Source organism: Pristiophorus japonicus, chromosome 9 (genome assembly GCF_044704955.1).
Source record: "Pristiophorus japonicus isolate sPriJap1 chromosome 9, sPriJap1.hap1, whole genome shotgun sequence".
NCBI classification, from domain to species: Eukaryota; Metazoa; Chordata; class Chondrichthyes; family Pristiophoridae; genus Pristiophorus; species Pristiophorus japonicus.
This window is the reverse complement of record NC_091985.1, coordinates 170,455,826-170,472,361: the sequence shown is the minus strand read 5'-3', so window position 1 is coordinate 170,472,361 and position 16,536 is coordinate 170,455,826. Positions and strand designations below refer to the sequence as shown.

The 16,536-nt window shown below is 46.8% G+C and overlaps 1 protein-coding gene across 6 annotated transcripts in view; it reads left to right on the top strand.

Moving 5' to 3' along the window:
• LOC139273324 (maestro heat-like repeat-containing protein family member 1) overlaps window positions 1-11,492 on the top strand; it is a 329,897-nt gene extending 318,405 nt beyond the window's left edge. For all 6 annotated transcript variants that reach the window (XM_070890108.1, XM_070890105.1, XM_070890106.1 and 3 more), the window contains 2 exons: window positions 1,417-1,575; window positions 4,923-11,492. In XM_070890108.1, the coding sequence (XP_070746209.1) occupies window positions 5,668-10,671 (5,004 nt within the window). In that variant the 5' untranslated portion in view covers window positions 1,417-1,575; window positions 4,923-5,667 and the 3' untranslated portion in view covers window positions 10,672-11,492. The remainder of the gene's footprint in view (window positions 1-1,416; window positions 1,576-4,922) is intronic.
• The last annotated feature ends 5,044 nt before the right edge of the window (window positions 11,493-16,536 follow it).

Here is a 16,536-nt window from a genome sequence, read left to right as displayed (position 1 = left end):
GGAGCTCAATCAGCCTGGCGATCTAGCACCGGTACCACCACACCCCTCCCGAAGACCAGTCGCCAGGGGCAGTTACACGGCCACTAAGCTGTTGTGTCAGCAGCTCATTAATGAACGCTTTGCATGAACTATCATTGTGGATATTCAAATGTTCAATTACAGTTAGGGTTAATCAAAACTTTCATTTGCGTGGGGTTTCCTTGTTGTCTTTCCTCCACTGGCCTATCATCGGAAATAATGCTTACTTGAAGTAAAGTTTAAGTAAAGTACTGCTATAATAAAAGAATAAACAAATAAGGATGAACAACTGTAAATTTGTTAACTAATGTAATTCAGAGAGAAGGCACAAAATTTGTTGAATTCAAGATTTTTTTTATTAACAAAGCCAACAAACAAATTTTTTAAAAACTATTTAACAACATGCTCCCTCCACCCACACCTGCTCCCCCCCCACCCCCAACCCCCAACCCCCAACCCACCCTTCTCTCAAATCCCAATGAACCTTCAACAAAATGTTAACAATTAAAAAAAAAAAAACAATTCAACAATGAAAAACACTCCCCCCTCCCTACCTGCGGCCATGTTTCCCTCCAGGTCCAGTCCCACCCCGTGTTCTTACCCTACCCGCCCGTTTTGGGTCTACGCAGACCGACATGAGTGCATTGTGCAGTGTGGGATGGTAAGACTTCCTGCCGTGGTGGAGGTGATGGAGTGGAAGCAGAAGCCTGAGGCTCCACTTCTGAGTCAGGAGGAACTGTGTCCACCGGACTCGCTTGCATGCTTGGGGTCTCGCTGCGAGCTGACACAACACCTTGGGGTGCAGCGCCGTGTGCAGCCAGGCACGCATGCCATCGGGAATTGGTTGCGGCAGTCTGCTGCCGAACAGCCTCCAATGTCTCCCGTGCTGTCTGTGCTTGCACAGAAGACCAGTTGGAGAAGTTCGTGCTGAACTCGCTCCAGGTTGCTGGAAACTGGCTCCAGTTCGCGGAGAACTGGCTCCAATTTGCGGAGAAACCCGCAAAACTCTGGATAAAGAATATCGTCCTCCTCCTCCTCCTCCTGCTCTTGCTCCACAGTTGGCAGCAGTCCCTCCTCTTCCTCCTGCAAGGTATTTGACGGTGCAGCAGTAGTGGATGAGTCCACTGACTAACGACACTTGACCTTAAAAAGACGAATGACATTTCCTATCAACTTATTAGGACATTAACGGTGCTCATTATTCGTAAACATACATCAATACATGTCAATTTCTCAATAACCCATAATATAAGAATACTTTTCAATACCCCATATGCACAAGGGCTGACCAGGGCTGCCATGACCTCATTCGTAAATCAAGAGTACATCAAAGATATATATCAGATTGCATTATAATTACAGAACATTACATGCATAACTAAGATATTTTTATCTTAGGTTCGGCCACACCACGGGTCGTGACCAAACGGCTGTCAGGCCCCACTAAGGCGACCGCAAGCTCCTCGTATTCGGGTAAAATCTGCACGTGAGCAGAGCCGCTGCCTGTCCTCCTCTGCTCGACGCGATTGATCGATATCTTCTTCCGGAAATGATAAGGTAACATTGCATGGCATAAGCTGATGGACTTGGTGATAAACATTTAAGACTGACAGATTTAAATGTTCGATTAGAAATTAACATTGCATTGCATATTAATAATATTTCATAATATAAAAATCAACTTAGTGTTAGGATGCCTAAATTAATTCATAATTTAATTAATTAATACTATAACGAAATGACATTCAAGATTCAAATTCAAATTTGCATGCATTATTTAAACATGACATATGTAAAATTTAAAATATAAAATGCAACTTACTCTGGCTGCTGCCAGCAAGCTGTTCCACCTTTTCCTGCACTGGTCAGGTGTAAGTACTTCGTTCGAGGCCGAGGTTACGACATCGGCAATCTCGGCCCAGAGTCTCCTATATGCACGGGGTGAAGGTTTCCCATGCCCACCCTGTGTTACATCTGCTGCTCATTATATTCACCAGTGCCTCGTTGGCCTCCTCGCTAAATTGTTTAGCCCTTTTACGTTCAGTTTCCCCCTCCATAGTAATATATATTTAAATATATTTTTCAATATATTGGATAATATATTGTATATTATCTAAGTTCAAATATTGGTCAAAAAAAATTACTTAAAAGACAAAACGAATGAATAATTTTCAACAAGATTTCGCTTTTCAATCCAACCACACTCAAACAGCTCCTGCTCCCTTCCTTTCTCTCTCTCTCTCTCTCTGTGACCCTCCCTGTGCTTCTGAGCATGTGCGATGATCCCTGACCTTTCAAAATGCGGCAAAGAAACTCAACCACAAAAAGAAATCCCACACATGCGCAGAATAGCGTTGCTAGGGAAGCTTCTTTTTCTTCTTTGACTTCTGTTTTCGGTGGGCGATCATGAGATCGCCATAAAATCATATCGCCCATTTGACATTGCCGGGGTAAGGCCGAGTGGAAAATCACCAAAAAAAAGTGCCTTGTGCCGGCATTCAGCAAGGCCGCGATGTCCCACATCGCAGGAACATGGTCCGTTTTTTGGGGCCTTAGCCACCTAGTGGAAAGTCTAGCCTATAGAAACATAGAAAATAGGTGCAGGAGTAGGCCAGTCGGCCCTTCGAGCCTGCACCACCATTCAATAAGATCATGGCTGATCATTCACCTCAGTACCCCTTTCCTGCTTTCTCTCCATACCCTTTGATCCCTTTAGCCGTCAGGGCTATATCTAACTCCCTGTTGAATATATCTAATGAACTGGCATCAACAACTCTCTGTGGTAGAGAATTCCAGAGGTTAACAACTCTCTGAGTGAAGAAGTTTCTCCTCATCTCGGTTCTAAATGGCTTACCCCTTATCCTTGTGACCACTGGTTCTGGACTTCCCCAACATCGGGAACATTCTTCCTGCATCTAACCTGTCCAGTCCCGTCAGAATTTTAGATGTTTCTATGAGATCCCCTCTCATCCTTCTAAACTCCACTGAATATAGGCTCAGTCGATCCAGTCTCTTCTCATATGCCAGTCCTGCCATCCCGGGAATCAGTCTGGTGAACCTTCGCTGCACTCCCTCAATAGCAAGAACGTCCTTCCTCAGATTAGGAAACCAAAATTGAACATAATATTCCAGGTGAGGACTCACCAAGGCCTTGTACAACTGCAGTAAGACATCCCTGCTCCTATACTCAAAACCCCTAGCTATGAAGGCCAACATACCATTTGTCTTCTTCACCGCCTGCCGTACCTTGCATGCCAACTTTCAGTGACTGATGTACCACGACACCCAGGTCTCGTTGCACCTTCCCTTTTCCTAATCTGCTGCCATCCAGATAGAAACATAAAAACATAGAAACATAGAAAATAGGTGCAGGAGTAGGCCATTCGGCCCTTCATGGCTGATCATTCACCTCAGTACCCCTTTCCTGCTTTCTCTCCATACCCCTTGATCCCTTGAGCCGTAAGGGCCATATCTAACTCCCTCTTGAATATATCCAATGAACTGGCATCAACAACTATTTGCGGCAGGGAATTCCACAGGTTAACAACTCTCTGAGTGAAGAAGTTTCTCCTCACCTCAGTCCTAAATGGTTTACCCCTTCTTCCTTCATGTTTTTGCCACCAAAGTGGATAACCTCACATTTATCCACATTATACTACATCTGCCATGCATTTGCCCACTCACCTAATCTGTCCAAGTCAACCTGCAGCCTCTCAGCATCCTCCTCACAGCTCACACTGCCACCCAGCTTAGTGTATCTGCAAACTTGGAGATATTACATTCAATTCCTTCATCTAAATCATTGTAAAGAGCTGGGGTCGCAGCACTGAGCCCTGCGGCATCCCACTAGTCACTGCCTGCCATTCTGAGAAGGACCCGTTTATCCCGACTCTCTGCTTCCTGTCTGTGAACCAGTTCTCTATCCACGTCAATACATTACCCCCAATACCATGTGCTTTAATTTTGCACACTAATCTCTTGTGTGGGACCTTGTCAAAAGCCTTTTTAAAGTCCAAATACACACATCCACTGGTTCTCCCTTGTCCACTCTACATCCTCAAAAAATTCTAGAAGATTTGTCAAGCATGATTTCCCTTTCATAAATCCATGCTTGATTGGACCGATCCTGTCACTGCTTCCAAATGCGCTGCTATTCCATCTTTAATAATTGATTCCACCATTTTCCCCACTACTGATGTCAGGCTAACCGGTCTATAATTCCCCATTTTCTCTCTCCCTCCCTTTTTAAAAAGTGGTGTTACATTAGCAACCCTCCAATCCATAGGAACGGATCCAAAGTCAATAGATTGTTGGAAAAATAATCACCAATGCATCTACTATTTCTAGGGCCACTTCCTTAAGTACTTTGGGATGCAGACTATCAGGCCTTGGGCATTTATCGGCCTTCAATCCCATCAAATTCCCTAACACAATTTGCTGACTAATAAGGAGAGCTGTGGAAGCTGGGACATTGAATAAATTTAAGACAGAAATAGACAGTTTCTTAAACAATAAGGGATTAAGGGGTTATGGGGAGCGGGCAGGGAAGTGGACCTGAGTTCATGATTCACTCAGCCATGATCGTATTAAATGGCAGAGCAGGCTTGAGGGGCCCTATGGTCTACTTGAACCACATAAGGAGATATTAGGGCAGATGGTCAAAGAGGTAGGTTTTAAGGAGTGTCTTAAATGAGGAAAGAGATACAAAGAAGTCGAGAGGTTAGGGAGGGCATTCCAGAGCTTAAGGCATTGGCAGCTGAAGGCACGGCCACCAATGGTGGAGCGATTAACATCGGGGATGCTCAAGAGGCCAGAATTAGAGGAGCAGAGAAAGTCAGTGGGATCATTTGTTTAGACAGTGATGAACGTACAAACATACAACTGTGTTTACTCATCTTTTCTAGACCTATTCCATGTTATTTGAGACTATCCTACTGGAGTGAAGGAGCCTTATTGTTCTGGGCTGGAAATGATGCTTTCCCATTCCAACACTGGAATCATCTCATGACGTCAGATCTTTTATTTATAATGTATTTAAAATTGATTTCATATCCCAATTTGGGGCAATTCTGCTAGAAATGTATGTCCTACACTCCCATTTCGACATCTTTTGTCACGTGTACTTTAAGAGTCTGTGGTGCAGTGGGTTCTTTATTAGGAACAAACACCTGCTCAATCCAATATGGCTACCAAGGGTTGCGAATGTTGCATTGACCGTTTGGTCTGTATCTCAGGCCTGGGCCTTCACCCCACCACCCACCTTAAACTGACACAGCTGGCAGGACTTATATGGGCACATGACCCAGGGCCACATCACAACTGAGGGGTATGTAACCTGGCCTCACAATGAACACTATGACAACCCAGAAACCACAGGGGCGACAAAATACAGCAAAGTGGTTGAAACTGTGCATTTGTGCGTGAGGAAGCAAAGAGGTGAGAGCTTCAAGGCAAGTGCTTTAATCAAAACTATCCAAATCTTGGATAATCATAAAGAACAAATTGAAAACAGTGTGTTCATCATCGAATTGAAAGAAGAGAAGTCATCTGAATACAAACTGACTGAGTGAGTAATCATAGCCAATCCATACTCACAGAAATTATTTGCTTAAAACTTAGCTTGAAAAATTGTAGAATTTGACAACGAAAATGTCCGTCAATGTCAAAACTTTCTCAGTTGCCCTCTTGAAGATGACAGCCGAGGAAGGTGAAAGTTGTCGGGAGAAAATATCAAAGATCATCCTGACACTGGGGCGTCAGCACCCAGAGATAATAATAACCAGTTGCCATGATTATCTGTGCCATCGCACCATGCAGACAGCTCCACACGGTGTGGTAATATTGGAGAGCATGGTGATGATTATCAAGGACAACCTTGATCAACTCAGCCACGCACTCGCCCAGAAAGTTATCGCTTTGGCTGAAATTTGGATGACAATGTCAGCAGGAGCACAAGCTGAGAGCCAGGAAGCTGCCAGCAATCTCCTGGTTACCATGAGCTTCAGATTCAGGAAGGAAGTTGTGGAGTTGATGAAAAAGAGTTTAAAACAAGGGATCCTTCCACATGTGTACGTGGTCAAGACATTCACAAAACTGGCTGTGGAAAATGTGCACGGCATGGTGCCCTTACTGAAATCCATCTTAGGGACCATGATTCCAGTATTTGTTGGTGTTGACCAGGCTGAGCTCAAGTCCGCATTTGTTTCAGCGGTGGGGAGCTTTGCCAAGAGCATCCTAATTTATCTGGGAAATGTGGAGGAAGCCGCAGAATTTAACATGACGAAAGATTCTTTCTCCTCCGTGTTCCACTCTGTCTATAGTCTTGTACTCAAGGTGTGGCTTGAGAAGGAAGCCTCTGCATTGACGATCCCGATCGTGGAAGCTCTCGGCTATATCATCGCCCTGCTGCCGAAGGACACACTGGAGGAGGAGCTGCCTAGGTTATTTCGTAGCATCCTCTCTCTCTACAAGAAGCACCCCGGGCATTGTTCCATTACAGAGTGTCTGTGCCGCGTACTGGAGGTTGCCATGGAGATTAAGATGAAGGGGCTGAAAGCACAGGTGGACAATCTGCTTCAAAGTCTCCACCAGCAGATGTGTGTGTTGGCCGGATATGATGACCATTTTGCTGAGAAGAAGATCCTTAGCTGTTTTGAAGTTCTGGCCCCAGCTTATGGAGATTCAATACAGAAACTTATCCTCTCACTGTTAAAGAAGACTGAACAAAACACGAGAGTAGCAACACTCAATGTATTGAAACAGCTCGTTATATCGGTCTCCCCACAATCTGAGAGGAAGGCTCAGATTGTGGCCGCCTTGAAACCACTTCTCCAAAACAAGAGCAGCAACCTGGAGAAGAAACTCGTTGCCAAGGTAATCTGTGTCATGGCCCAGCAAGGTTACCTTGAGCCAGAGGGAGGCAAGGCAATGGTGGAATTTCTTATCCAAGAGTGTGCTGCACCCATTGACTCAAGGACCTCTGTACCGTCCAATAATCGGCCAGACCAGGTTACTGATGAGGAAGTAGTGACTGTATGTGAAACAGTAATGTACGTAATCACAACTGCAGTTAAGATGGAGGATATCCTTTGGCCATTCTTACTGCAGTTCGTTACTACGCCCCAATACACCACTGCTTCGACAACCATATATAACTGTGCTGCATATCTTGGGAAGAAGAAGCTGCAAGTCGGCAGTGAAAGGTATTTCCTCACCAGCAGTGAAGATGTAAATCTCCCCCGAGCCCAGGCATTGCTGACCCGGCTCCTTGTCGTGTCTAGTTGCCCATATCAGGGAGGAGGCCGAGGAGCTGCGGCACTGAGGCTAATGCGAGTTCTGAGCGTCAATATCCACCCAGCAACAGCGAGGGGGTGGGAAGAGGAGCTTCCGTCATTGGTCGAGGAACTGCTGACAAATTCAAAGGAGTCTCTGGTCCAAAGGGAATGGGAGGATAAATTATTGCTGGTCTTGTCCACATCCCTCAATGCCATTGACGATGAGGAATGGACATGTCAGCTCGCCAATCAAATACACAGCGAGATCGGCATCGGCAATCTCTCCCCACAAGAGAAGGGCTTTCTCTATAAATCCCTGGGGACAGTGCTCCGTCACACCCACGCTAAGCAAATAAAGGGGCAGCTTTCCAAAATGCTAGTGAGTGTGCAGCACAGTGAGAGTGCGGAGAGAGAGGGTGCAGCCCTCGCCATTGGTTTCTGTGCCATGACGCACTTTGTTGAAACCCTCAGTAGCCTGAAGGAGTTTGCGAAGTCCAACCACTTGAAAGCGAAAGGTTCCTTGAACATTCTTGGGGCCAAGCCAGATGGGAATTTGGCCAAGAGCACTCTGGTCCTGAGTTATGGGAACATGGCCTTCTATGCACCTGTGGAACTAGTGCTGTCCACGGTTGAGACCCACATCTTGCCAGCTGTGTTCAACCTATACACCACAACTGGGCAGGAGAAAAAGTCGGAATCCGGGGATGCTACACTAAAGCTCAGCCTGATAAAGGCCATTACACAGATAGCCAGCTCCCTACATGCAAATCGCCAGAGCGTTCCCCTCAACCTGATCAGAAACAAGAAGCTGCTGACGTTCATGCTGGATGTTATCAAGGCCGAGCCACCAGAGCTGCTGCAGAGCCCTGTCCGACAGCTAGCCATGGACGCCTGCATACAGCTGATCAAATTAAATATTAGAACAACCAGAGCGGACACCTGCCAGCTGATCCAAGCCTGCCTGACCAGCACTTTCAGCGTGTTACCACCACAACTGGACAATGCCAAGGACATGAATGGGGATACAAAAGTGGTGGCAACACTTTATACCCAGACCATGAGTTCCCTGGAAGAGCTTCTGAAGCAATTATTGCTTCAGGACCTGACCCCTGAAGGACTTCAGGTCATTTTGAACCAGGTGGAAGTTTGGATTATTTCAGGAGAAGCTCACGAGCGAGAGAGCGCCATGAACATGAACTTACAGCTGCTGACATTTTACAGACAGCAGCTCAATGTTCATCATGTGGCGCCTGCAAATAACCTGGGGACTCTGATTGGACGACTGATGCCGCGTTGTGCAGACCCTTCGCTTCCCATTCGATGGATGGCTCTGGACACTTTATACACCATTCTGGCCATTCAGATATCGTATGAAGGCACCGATCGGGATCAGCAAAAGGAGCAGTTGGAGATTCTGAAAGCAGTCAGGGAACAATTAGTTAACCATGATGCTTCAGTCCTCTTTCAAACTTGCTACCAGATCGCGGAGGTCACTGCCAAGTGTTTGCCCCATGACCAACTGACCAACTTACTCTTCTTGTCCTTCAAGGAATTGTCCGACCAACACCTCAGCTGTTCCAGTGCAGCCGCTGCCCTCGTGAAAGCCATCATCGAGAGATGTGGCAGTGAACTTCAGGATCGGGTGGCAGAGATAATTCACATGTTGAGGGCTCAGTTGGAGTCAGTTGCTCATCAGGAGGTGAAACGTTTGGTTTTAAGGAGCATCGCCATTTTGTCCTCCCACAACAGTTCAACAGTTGTGTCCTGTCTCCTCACCTACCCTGTACCTTTGGACAAGTACGTCAGTGCCATGTGGCAAGCACTGGCAGAGAACACTGACTGTGTCATGAGTACAATGGGAGAGCTGCTGGACATCCTGAATAATCAGCTGCCATTTCCAGTAGGCAGAACCGATCCTGGCCAGACAACCAAACATTGGAGCCAAGAATCCCTGGCTGCCATCTGTGGGCTGCAGGCAATGATAAATGAGCCTGAGTCGGCAACGGCGGTGACATTGTTATTCCCGCAAATATTTAGTGCCCTGCTCATTTATCTTAACGCTTGCACGGATGTTTGTCTGGTCAGTGGTTTGGTTCCTGATGATCATTTCCAGCAGAGTGAAATCTCCAGTGAGCCTCTAACACTGGAGAGCAGTGATTTATGTGTGAACTGTGCGCAGACGCTGAAGAACCTGCTAGAACGGACAAAGAACCAAGCAGTGCTGAACAACATGGAGCAAAGTGGAGGCTGGGACCAGATGATGGATCTCCGCACGTCCCACAAGGGCGTTGTCCTGTTGGCCAGGGCAATGGGGAGGTTTGCAGGCCCCTGTCTGACTGGCATTGTGACACTGCTGGCGGCCCAAATCCTTACGCTTCAAGACTGTCGGGCAGTCACCGTGGCTTGCTTCTTTTCAGAGCTGTTGAAATCCCCACTGGCTTCACAGCAGCAGCTGACCGGCATTCTGGCGAGTAGATTGCGAAGCTGTTTGCTCTGTGGTTCCCCAGTTATCCAGTTGGTGTGTGTCAGGGGCCTGTATAATGTTCAAGTGCATCATGATACTAAAAGTTTGTCTGAGAGCATGATACACACAATGATTACTGTGTTGGGGATCCAGGAGAATCAGGCAGAAGTGATATTATTTGAGGTACTGTCATGCCTCTCAAAACACTTAATCCTGTCAGGAGCAAGCATCATCCAACCCTTTCTAGGGAAAATCCTCGCCACGATCCAACCTCTCTTTGAGGCTGAATCGGATAAGGTGCGGGCTGAAGCGTTCAGCGTGTTGGGGATCTTGGCCAAGTGTGGAATAGGAGGTTCCAAATCCTCCTTCTGCCGACAGGCCCATTCTAACCTGGTGCGCTTGTTGTTGCACCTGGATGGAGGGAGTGAGGAGGTGACCAGGGCTTGTTGTTCCACACTCCGATTACTGCTCCCACTCCTTGGTTCTGTCGAGGCTTCCTCAATGATCGATGATTATGAAGATGCGCCCACCAGGAACTACGTGGGATTCTTAACAAGCATTTCACACCAGTTGGCTAAAGATCTCCCGAAACAGATGACATCGTACGCCCAAGATTGCCAGTCATTCTTCCAAGGCCCCCAGGAACAACTGCGAGCAAGCGCAAATTACTTGGCCTTTTTACTACACCAACAGTCGGAACGTGTCCGACTTGCCCGGAAGGTCAGCTGGTGGCACAGGACCTGCTACCGTTCACCATCATCATCACAGGTGGTCCCTCCCCCTGTGCCCACGCCTCTTCTGAGCCCCGAACTCACGCCTGTCCTGGGCCCCGACCACATCGCTCTGCAATCTCTCACAGCACCTTCGCCCTGGCCTCGCTGCTCCTGCTGTACCTGCCCACGCTCCAATCAGTGACCTGTACCTTGGTGACGTCCAGTCCAGTCGCTGTGTTCACAGCCATCGCTCTCCAGCACCCGCTGTACCGAGAAGTGCTATGCTCCTATGAAGGCCCCAACCTGTTGATGCTCCTTGCTGCCATTCACCAACAGTCTGAAGAAGGTCCAATGCTCAGACCACCAACCTTCTCCACCTCCTCTCAGCAGCAGAATGATCAACCATTCAACCTGATTTCTAAGCATGTAATTTTATGGCATGTACATGGCAGAGGGTTTGGGGATTTTGAACTCACTGCCTGGAAGAGTGGTGGATGCAGAAACCCTCACCACTTTTAAGAGATGGTTGGATGGGCACTTAAAGTGGCGTAACCTGCAGGATTACAGACCTAGACTGGTAATTGGGATTAGACTGGATGATCTTTTGTTGGTCGGCACAGATATAATGGCAAGCACTGCAGGGCATGGAATACGGCCAGAGTGATCTCCTGGACTAGTTTCGATCGCCTCGATGGGTCGGAGAGGAATTTTCCCAGATTTTTTTCCCTAAATTGGCCTGGGTTTTTATCTGGTTTTTGCCTCTCCCAGGAGATCACATGGCACCAGTTGGGGTGGAGTGTAGAATGTTTCAGTGCAAGGGATATCGCAGTTGTGAGAGACAGACTGGTTGGGCTGGATGCTCTTTACCTGTCCGCCATCGTTCATTGTTCATAAGTTTATATATAACCTTCAGTGCTGATGACCGAGGGCCTCGTCGGCGTGGACACGATGGGCCGAAATGGCCTCCTTCTGCGCTGTAAATTTCTATGTTTCATTTCTAAATAAATTGATATCTTCTTGTTACATTAATGGCTATGTGTGGATCTTTAAACAGTGCAGGTCCCATTGCTGTGTGACTGGGAGTGAACTCTCCCGATACTGTCTCTCACACACACACACACATAGACACTCTCTCGCACACACACACACACACTCTCACACACACTCTCACACACACTCACACTCACACGCATTCTCTCTCACACACACTCTCACACACTCACACCTGACATTAGACACAGATCCTGCTCCTCACTCCATGCAATTCCTCGCTGGTTCACCATGCTAGTTTATTTATAGACGCAGTCCCCTTACAAACAGTGCAGCGATCTGCCCATACATTCCCAAAGTGCATCACTTCACACTTATTCACACTAACTTGCATCTGCCATGTGTCTGCCCATTTTACCAGCCTATGTACTCCTGAAATCTGATACTATCCTGCTCACTATTTACTGTGTTGCCAAGGTTTGTATCATGTGCGACCTTTGATATTGCATTTAACGTCGCAAAACATCCCAAGGCGCTTAACATGAGCGGTAGCAATAAAAACATTTTTTGACACCGAGCCACAGAAGGAGGTATTGGGAGAGACGGACAGACAGGAAAAAGCTAGAGGAGAAAGGAGGGCTCGGGCGAGTGGGAGTGAAAATCACGATTGAGAAAGGAACAGACTTTGGATGATTGGATGGGAGAAAGACTCACAAAGCAGAGAATCAATTTGGGATAGAAAGCAGGGTCAGAGGGGAAGGACAGCGAGTCGTGTTAGGATGGATGCTCATTTGTTAGGAATAAATGCTCGCCTGTTTGATAGTAAAGAAATCACCCCCATGTTATCAATCTTCTGCCTTCAGTACTTTCATTGAAAGAGAGCAGACATCCACGTTCTGTCAGAGCACTAGGGCAACCATTGCACAAACCATCTACAACAATCACGCTTTCTCAACCTACCCCGCCAATATCAACGATTTGTGCACACATACCCCCAGATCTCCCTGTTCATGTGCAGGTAAAAAGCAGTGTGCCTTTGCCTTACGTAACAGTGTTGGTGACTCCGGAAATTATAGACACATACACACAATGTCGGATTAACCGTGAAGACTTTTATTTTTATAACCAAGGCTAAATCTCTCACAGAGGCAATGATTATGCACAGCACAACATATACAAAGTAAATACCTAAAGGTTTCCTTTTTATGCTACCAGACCCAAATACTGGTCAGGCCTACCTTATCCCGGGTAATATCACCTTAGTGTCCAAACTAAGGGCTCCTCGACTGTAGTAAGTGTTAACTCTTCCAACCCTCATATTTAAGCCTGAAATCCAGCGGCTGCATCCGAATGCACGAATCTGTTTGATCAGGGTCCCCTCGGTGAGAAGATTACTTGTTTGTTGTATAGAACGTCTCCTGCACGCCCCCCCACAGCAGTTGTCAGAGGCAGTTATGCTCATGTCTCATTTAGGTTTTATGACTTTGTTTTTACAAGGATTTTATCTTTTACTTTTTCTAAGCACTTTTTGTAAGGCTTAGCTCAGTATAGCAGCCATCTCACATTTTCCCAATTTTATAATGACAGCAGCCATCTTACATGTCCCTCCGCCTCACATGCCTTTACTGACTGAAAGTCAGGGGGAAGGTATGTTCATTGGCAACTGGGTAGCACAAACAAAGTTGCCCCCCTCTGGCGTTACAATTTATTTTCTCCCTCCCGCAGAGTATAGAAATGTCACCGTTTCCATCGGCCCTGGGTAGCCGCAGGCTCCTCACCAGGCACCAATGTGATAGCAATACATAAGCATTCTGGGGACAAGACTAGAAGCAATAATATCACTGATGTTAGACGTAGCCAGGGATTTTGGGACAGGTTGTATGTTGTCACATCCCAGGGTCCCGCTCCTCGTTCCTCATCGTGTGATTAGCTCTTTCCTTTGCCCTCTGTCGCCTGATTACCAAATGTTTCTGGGAGGTGGCGGTGTGTGCCAAGATTTGCTTCAGATTTAGAGAGAATGGAGGAATTGGGTTCCCGAAGGCAGCGGGACGTTGAGGACCAGACAAAAGGGCAGCAGTCGGGAGGAGCCAGCTGCTGCAGGGACAAGAAGTAAAAAGTTAGAAATCGAAGTGTCACGTCACAGCCAAGCAGGTAAGTGACTGGCTGGTGGATTGGTGAGTATTTTTATTTTCTTTAGGAAACCTTTGGTTTTGTTGTAAGTTCGGAGAACTGCAAGTAAATACATGTTATTTTTATTATCTAAGGAGAACCAGTTAATTAAATCGGCTGTTTGCTGAGTAGTGGCTGGGTGTGTTGTGCTAAGGTTTAGAGTTTAGTTCTACTCGATAGTTGCGAGTGTAACTAGAGGGATGGCAGGACAGCTCAGTCCCATGGATTGCACATCCTGTGGCATGGGGGAAATCCTGGATGCGTTGTGCAGCCGGGACAACCACGTGTGCAGGAGGTGTCTCCAGCTGCACCAACTCCATCTCCGTGTTGGCTGGAGTCACTGCGGTGCATCCACAAGACTGAGAGCTACGTGGATAGCACGTTTCTAGAGGTGGTCACCACACGGCTTAAGATTGTGCAGGCAGAGAGGGAGTGGGTGACCCCTGGACAGAAGAGGAGGACTAGGCAGGTAATGCAGAGTCCCGGAGTCCATCTCGCTCTCTAACCGCTGCTCTGTTCTGAGTACCGGTGGGGGCAATGGTGGCTCTGGGGAGTGCAGCCTGAGCTAAGTCCATGGCATCACGGGTGGCTCAGCTACACAGGGGAGGGGGGAGGAAGAAGAATGGAAGAGCTATAGTGGTAGGGGATTCAATAGTCGGGAGCAGACAGGCGTTTCTGCGGCTGCAGACGTGACTCCAGGATGGTATGTTGCCTCCCTGGTGCCAGGGTCAAGGATGTCACTGAGCGGCTGCAGTACATTCTATGGGGGGAGTGTGAACAGCCAGAGGTCGTGGTCCACATCGGTACCAATGACAGAGGTAGGAAGAGGAATGAGGTCCTGCAGGCAGAGTTTAGGGAGCTAGGAAAGAGATTAAAAAGCAGGACCTCAAAGGTAGTAATCTCCGGATTACCCCCGGTGCCACGAGCCAGTGAGTATAGAAATAGGAGGATAGAGCAGATGAATACGTGGCTGGAGAGATGGTGCAGGTGGAGGGCTTTAGTTTCCTGAGGCATTGGGACCGCTTCTGGGGGAGGTGGGACCTGTACAAGCCGGACGGGTTGCACCTCAACAGAGCAGGGACCAATATCCTCACGGTGGGGTTTGCTAGTGCCATTGGGGGGGTTTAAACCAGCTTGACAGGGGGATGGGAACCTGAAAATAGATTCAGTAGGGAGGGGAGTAAAGCTGGAATTAGAAAGCAAAAATAAAGAAAGTGAGTTTGAAGGAGAGAAGAAACAAGCAGGAAAAAATGGTAAAAAAACAAATTTAAAGGCACTTTGTCTAAATGCATTTGTAACAAAATAGATGAGTTGACGGCACAAATTAAGACAAATGGGTATGATCTGATAGCCATTACAGAGACATGGTTGCAAGGTGACCAGGACAGGGAATTAAATATTCAGGGATATTTGACAATCTGGAAGGGCAGACAGAAAGGAAAAGGAGGTGGGGTTGCTCTATTGATTATTGGATGGAATCACTGCAATGGTGAGAAACGATATTGGCTCAAATGATCAGGATGTTGAAACAGTTTGGGAAGAGATAAGGAATAATAATGGGACAAAGTCACTGGTGGGTGTAGTCTATAGGCCCCCTAACAGTAGCAACTCTGTTTGTCGGAGCATAAACCAGGAAATAGTGGGGGCTTGTAAAAAGGGTACAGCAATAATCATGGGTGATTTTAACCTCCATATTGATTGGACAAATCAAATTGGTCAGGGTAGCCTTGAGGAAGAATTCAGAGTGCAAAGGGTTCCTTGAGGAGTATGTATGGAACCAACCAGGGGGCAGGCTATCTTAGATCTGGTCCTGTGTAATGAGACAGGATTAATAAACAATCTCCTAGTAAAGGATCCCCTCGGAATGAGTGATCATAGCATGGTTGAATTTCAAATTCAGATGGAGGGTGAGAAAGTTGGATCTCTAACCAGCGTACTAAGCTTAAATAAAGGAGACTATGAAGGTATGAGGGCAGAGTTGGCTAAAGTGGACTGAGATAATAGATTAAAGTGTAGGACGGTTGATGAACAGTGGTGTACATTTAAGGAGATATTTCACAACTCTCAAGAAAAATATATTCCAGTGAGGAGGAGAAGGTATAAGAGAAAGGATAGCCATCTGTGGCTAACGAAAGCAATAAAGGACGGTATCCAATTAAAAACAAGGGCATACAAAGTGGCCAAAACTAGTGGGAGGACAGAAGACTGGGAAGCTTTTAAAAGCCAACAAAGAATGACTAAAAAAATGATTGGCCCAAAAATTCCGATGTCCCGGGCCCGTACGAAGTTTCTACTGACCCCAGAAGTTATCGGAAAAAATGGTTTTCAGCGCAAAATGCGCATGCGCTGATAACCGTCTTTTCCGATCTGTCAAGCTGGAGCTGGACAGGGCCTCCCCATGCGCTAGAGAACTGAGTTCTCGCGCACACTTCCGCATTTGAGAAACCTTCTGCCCAGGATTAGGGCACGAAGGTTCTGTGACAGATAAAACAGGCGTACAGTCTGCATTCTGTGTACAGAGCTGCTGGAGGAAGCAGGTAAGTCGGGTACATCATGGGTAGTTTACTGTTTAAAGCTAGACATCAGCACTGTAGCTGTTAATATTTATTAGAAGGATTGTTTGAGATTGTCCTTTATAGCTGCTTTGAAGGCTGTGTGTTGAATGAAAACATTTCAATAGTAAAAGAGCTGGTGCTTTCGGTAATGGTTATAGTATACTTAACATCGACCAGGAATAATTCTCTGATCTTCCTCGTCTGCGTGGTGGTGGTCGTGGTCCAGCATCGACCAACTCAGCCATCGAGGTAAGCTCCTTAGTGACATTTTTAACCCATGGAAACATTCTGACCTTCTTTCACTCACAAACACCATTGCAAGCTGGCCCCATTTACTGGTGCCTCTCCCCAAA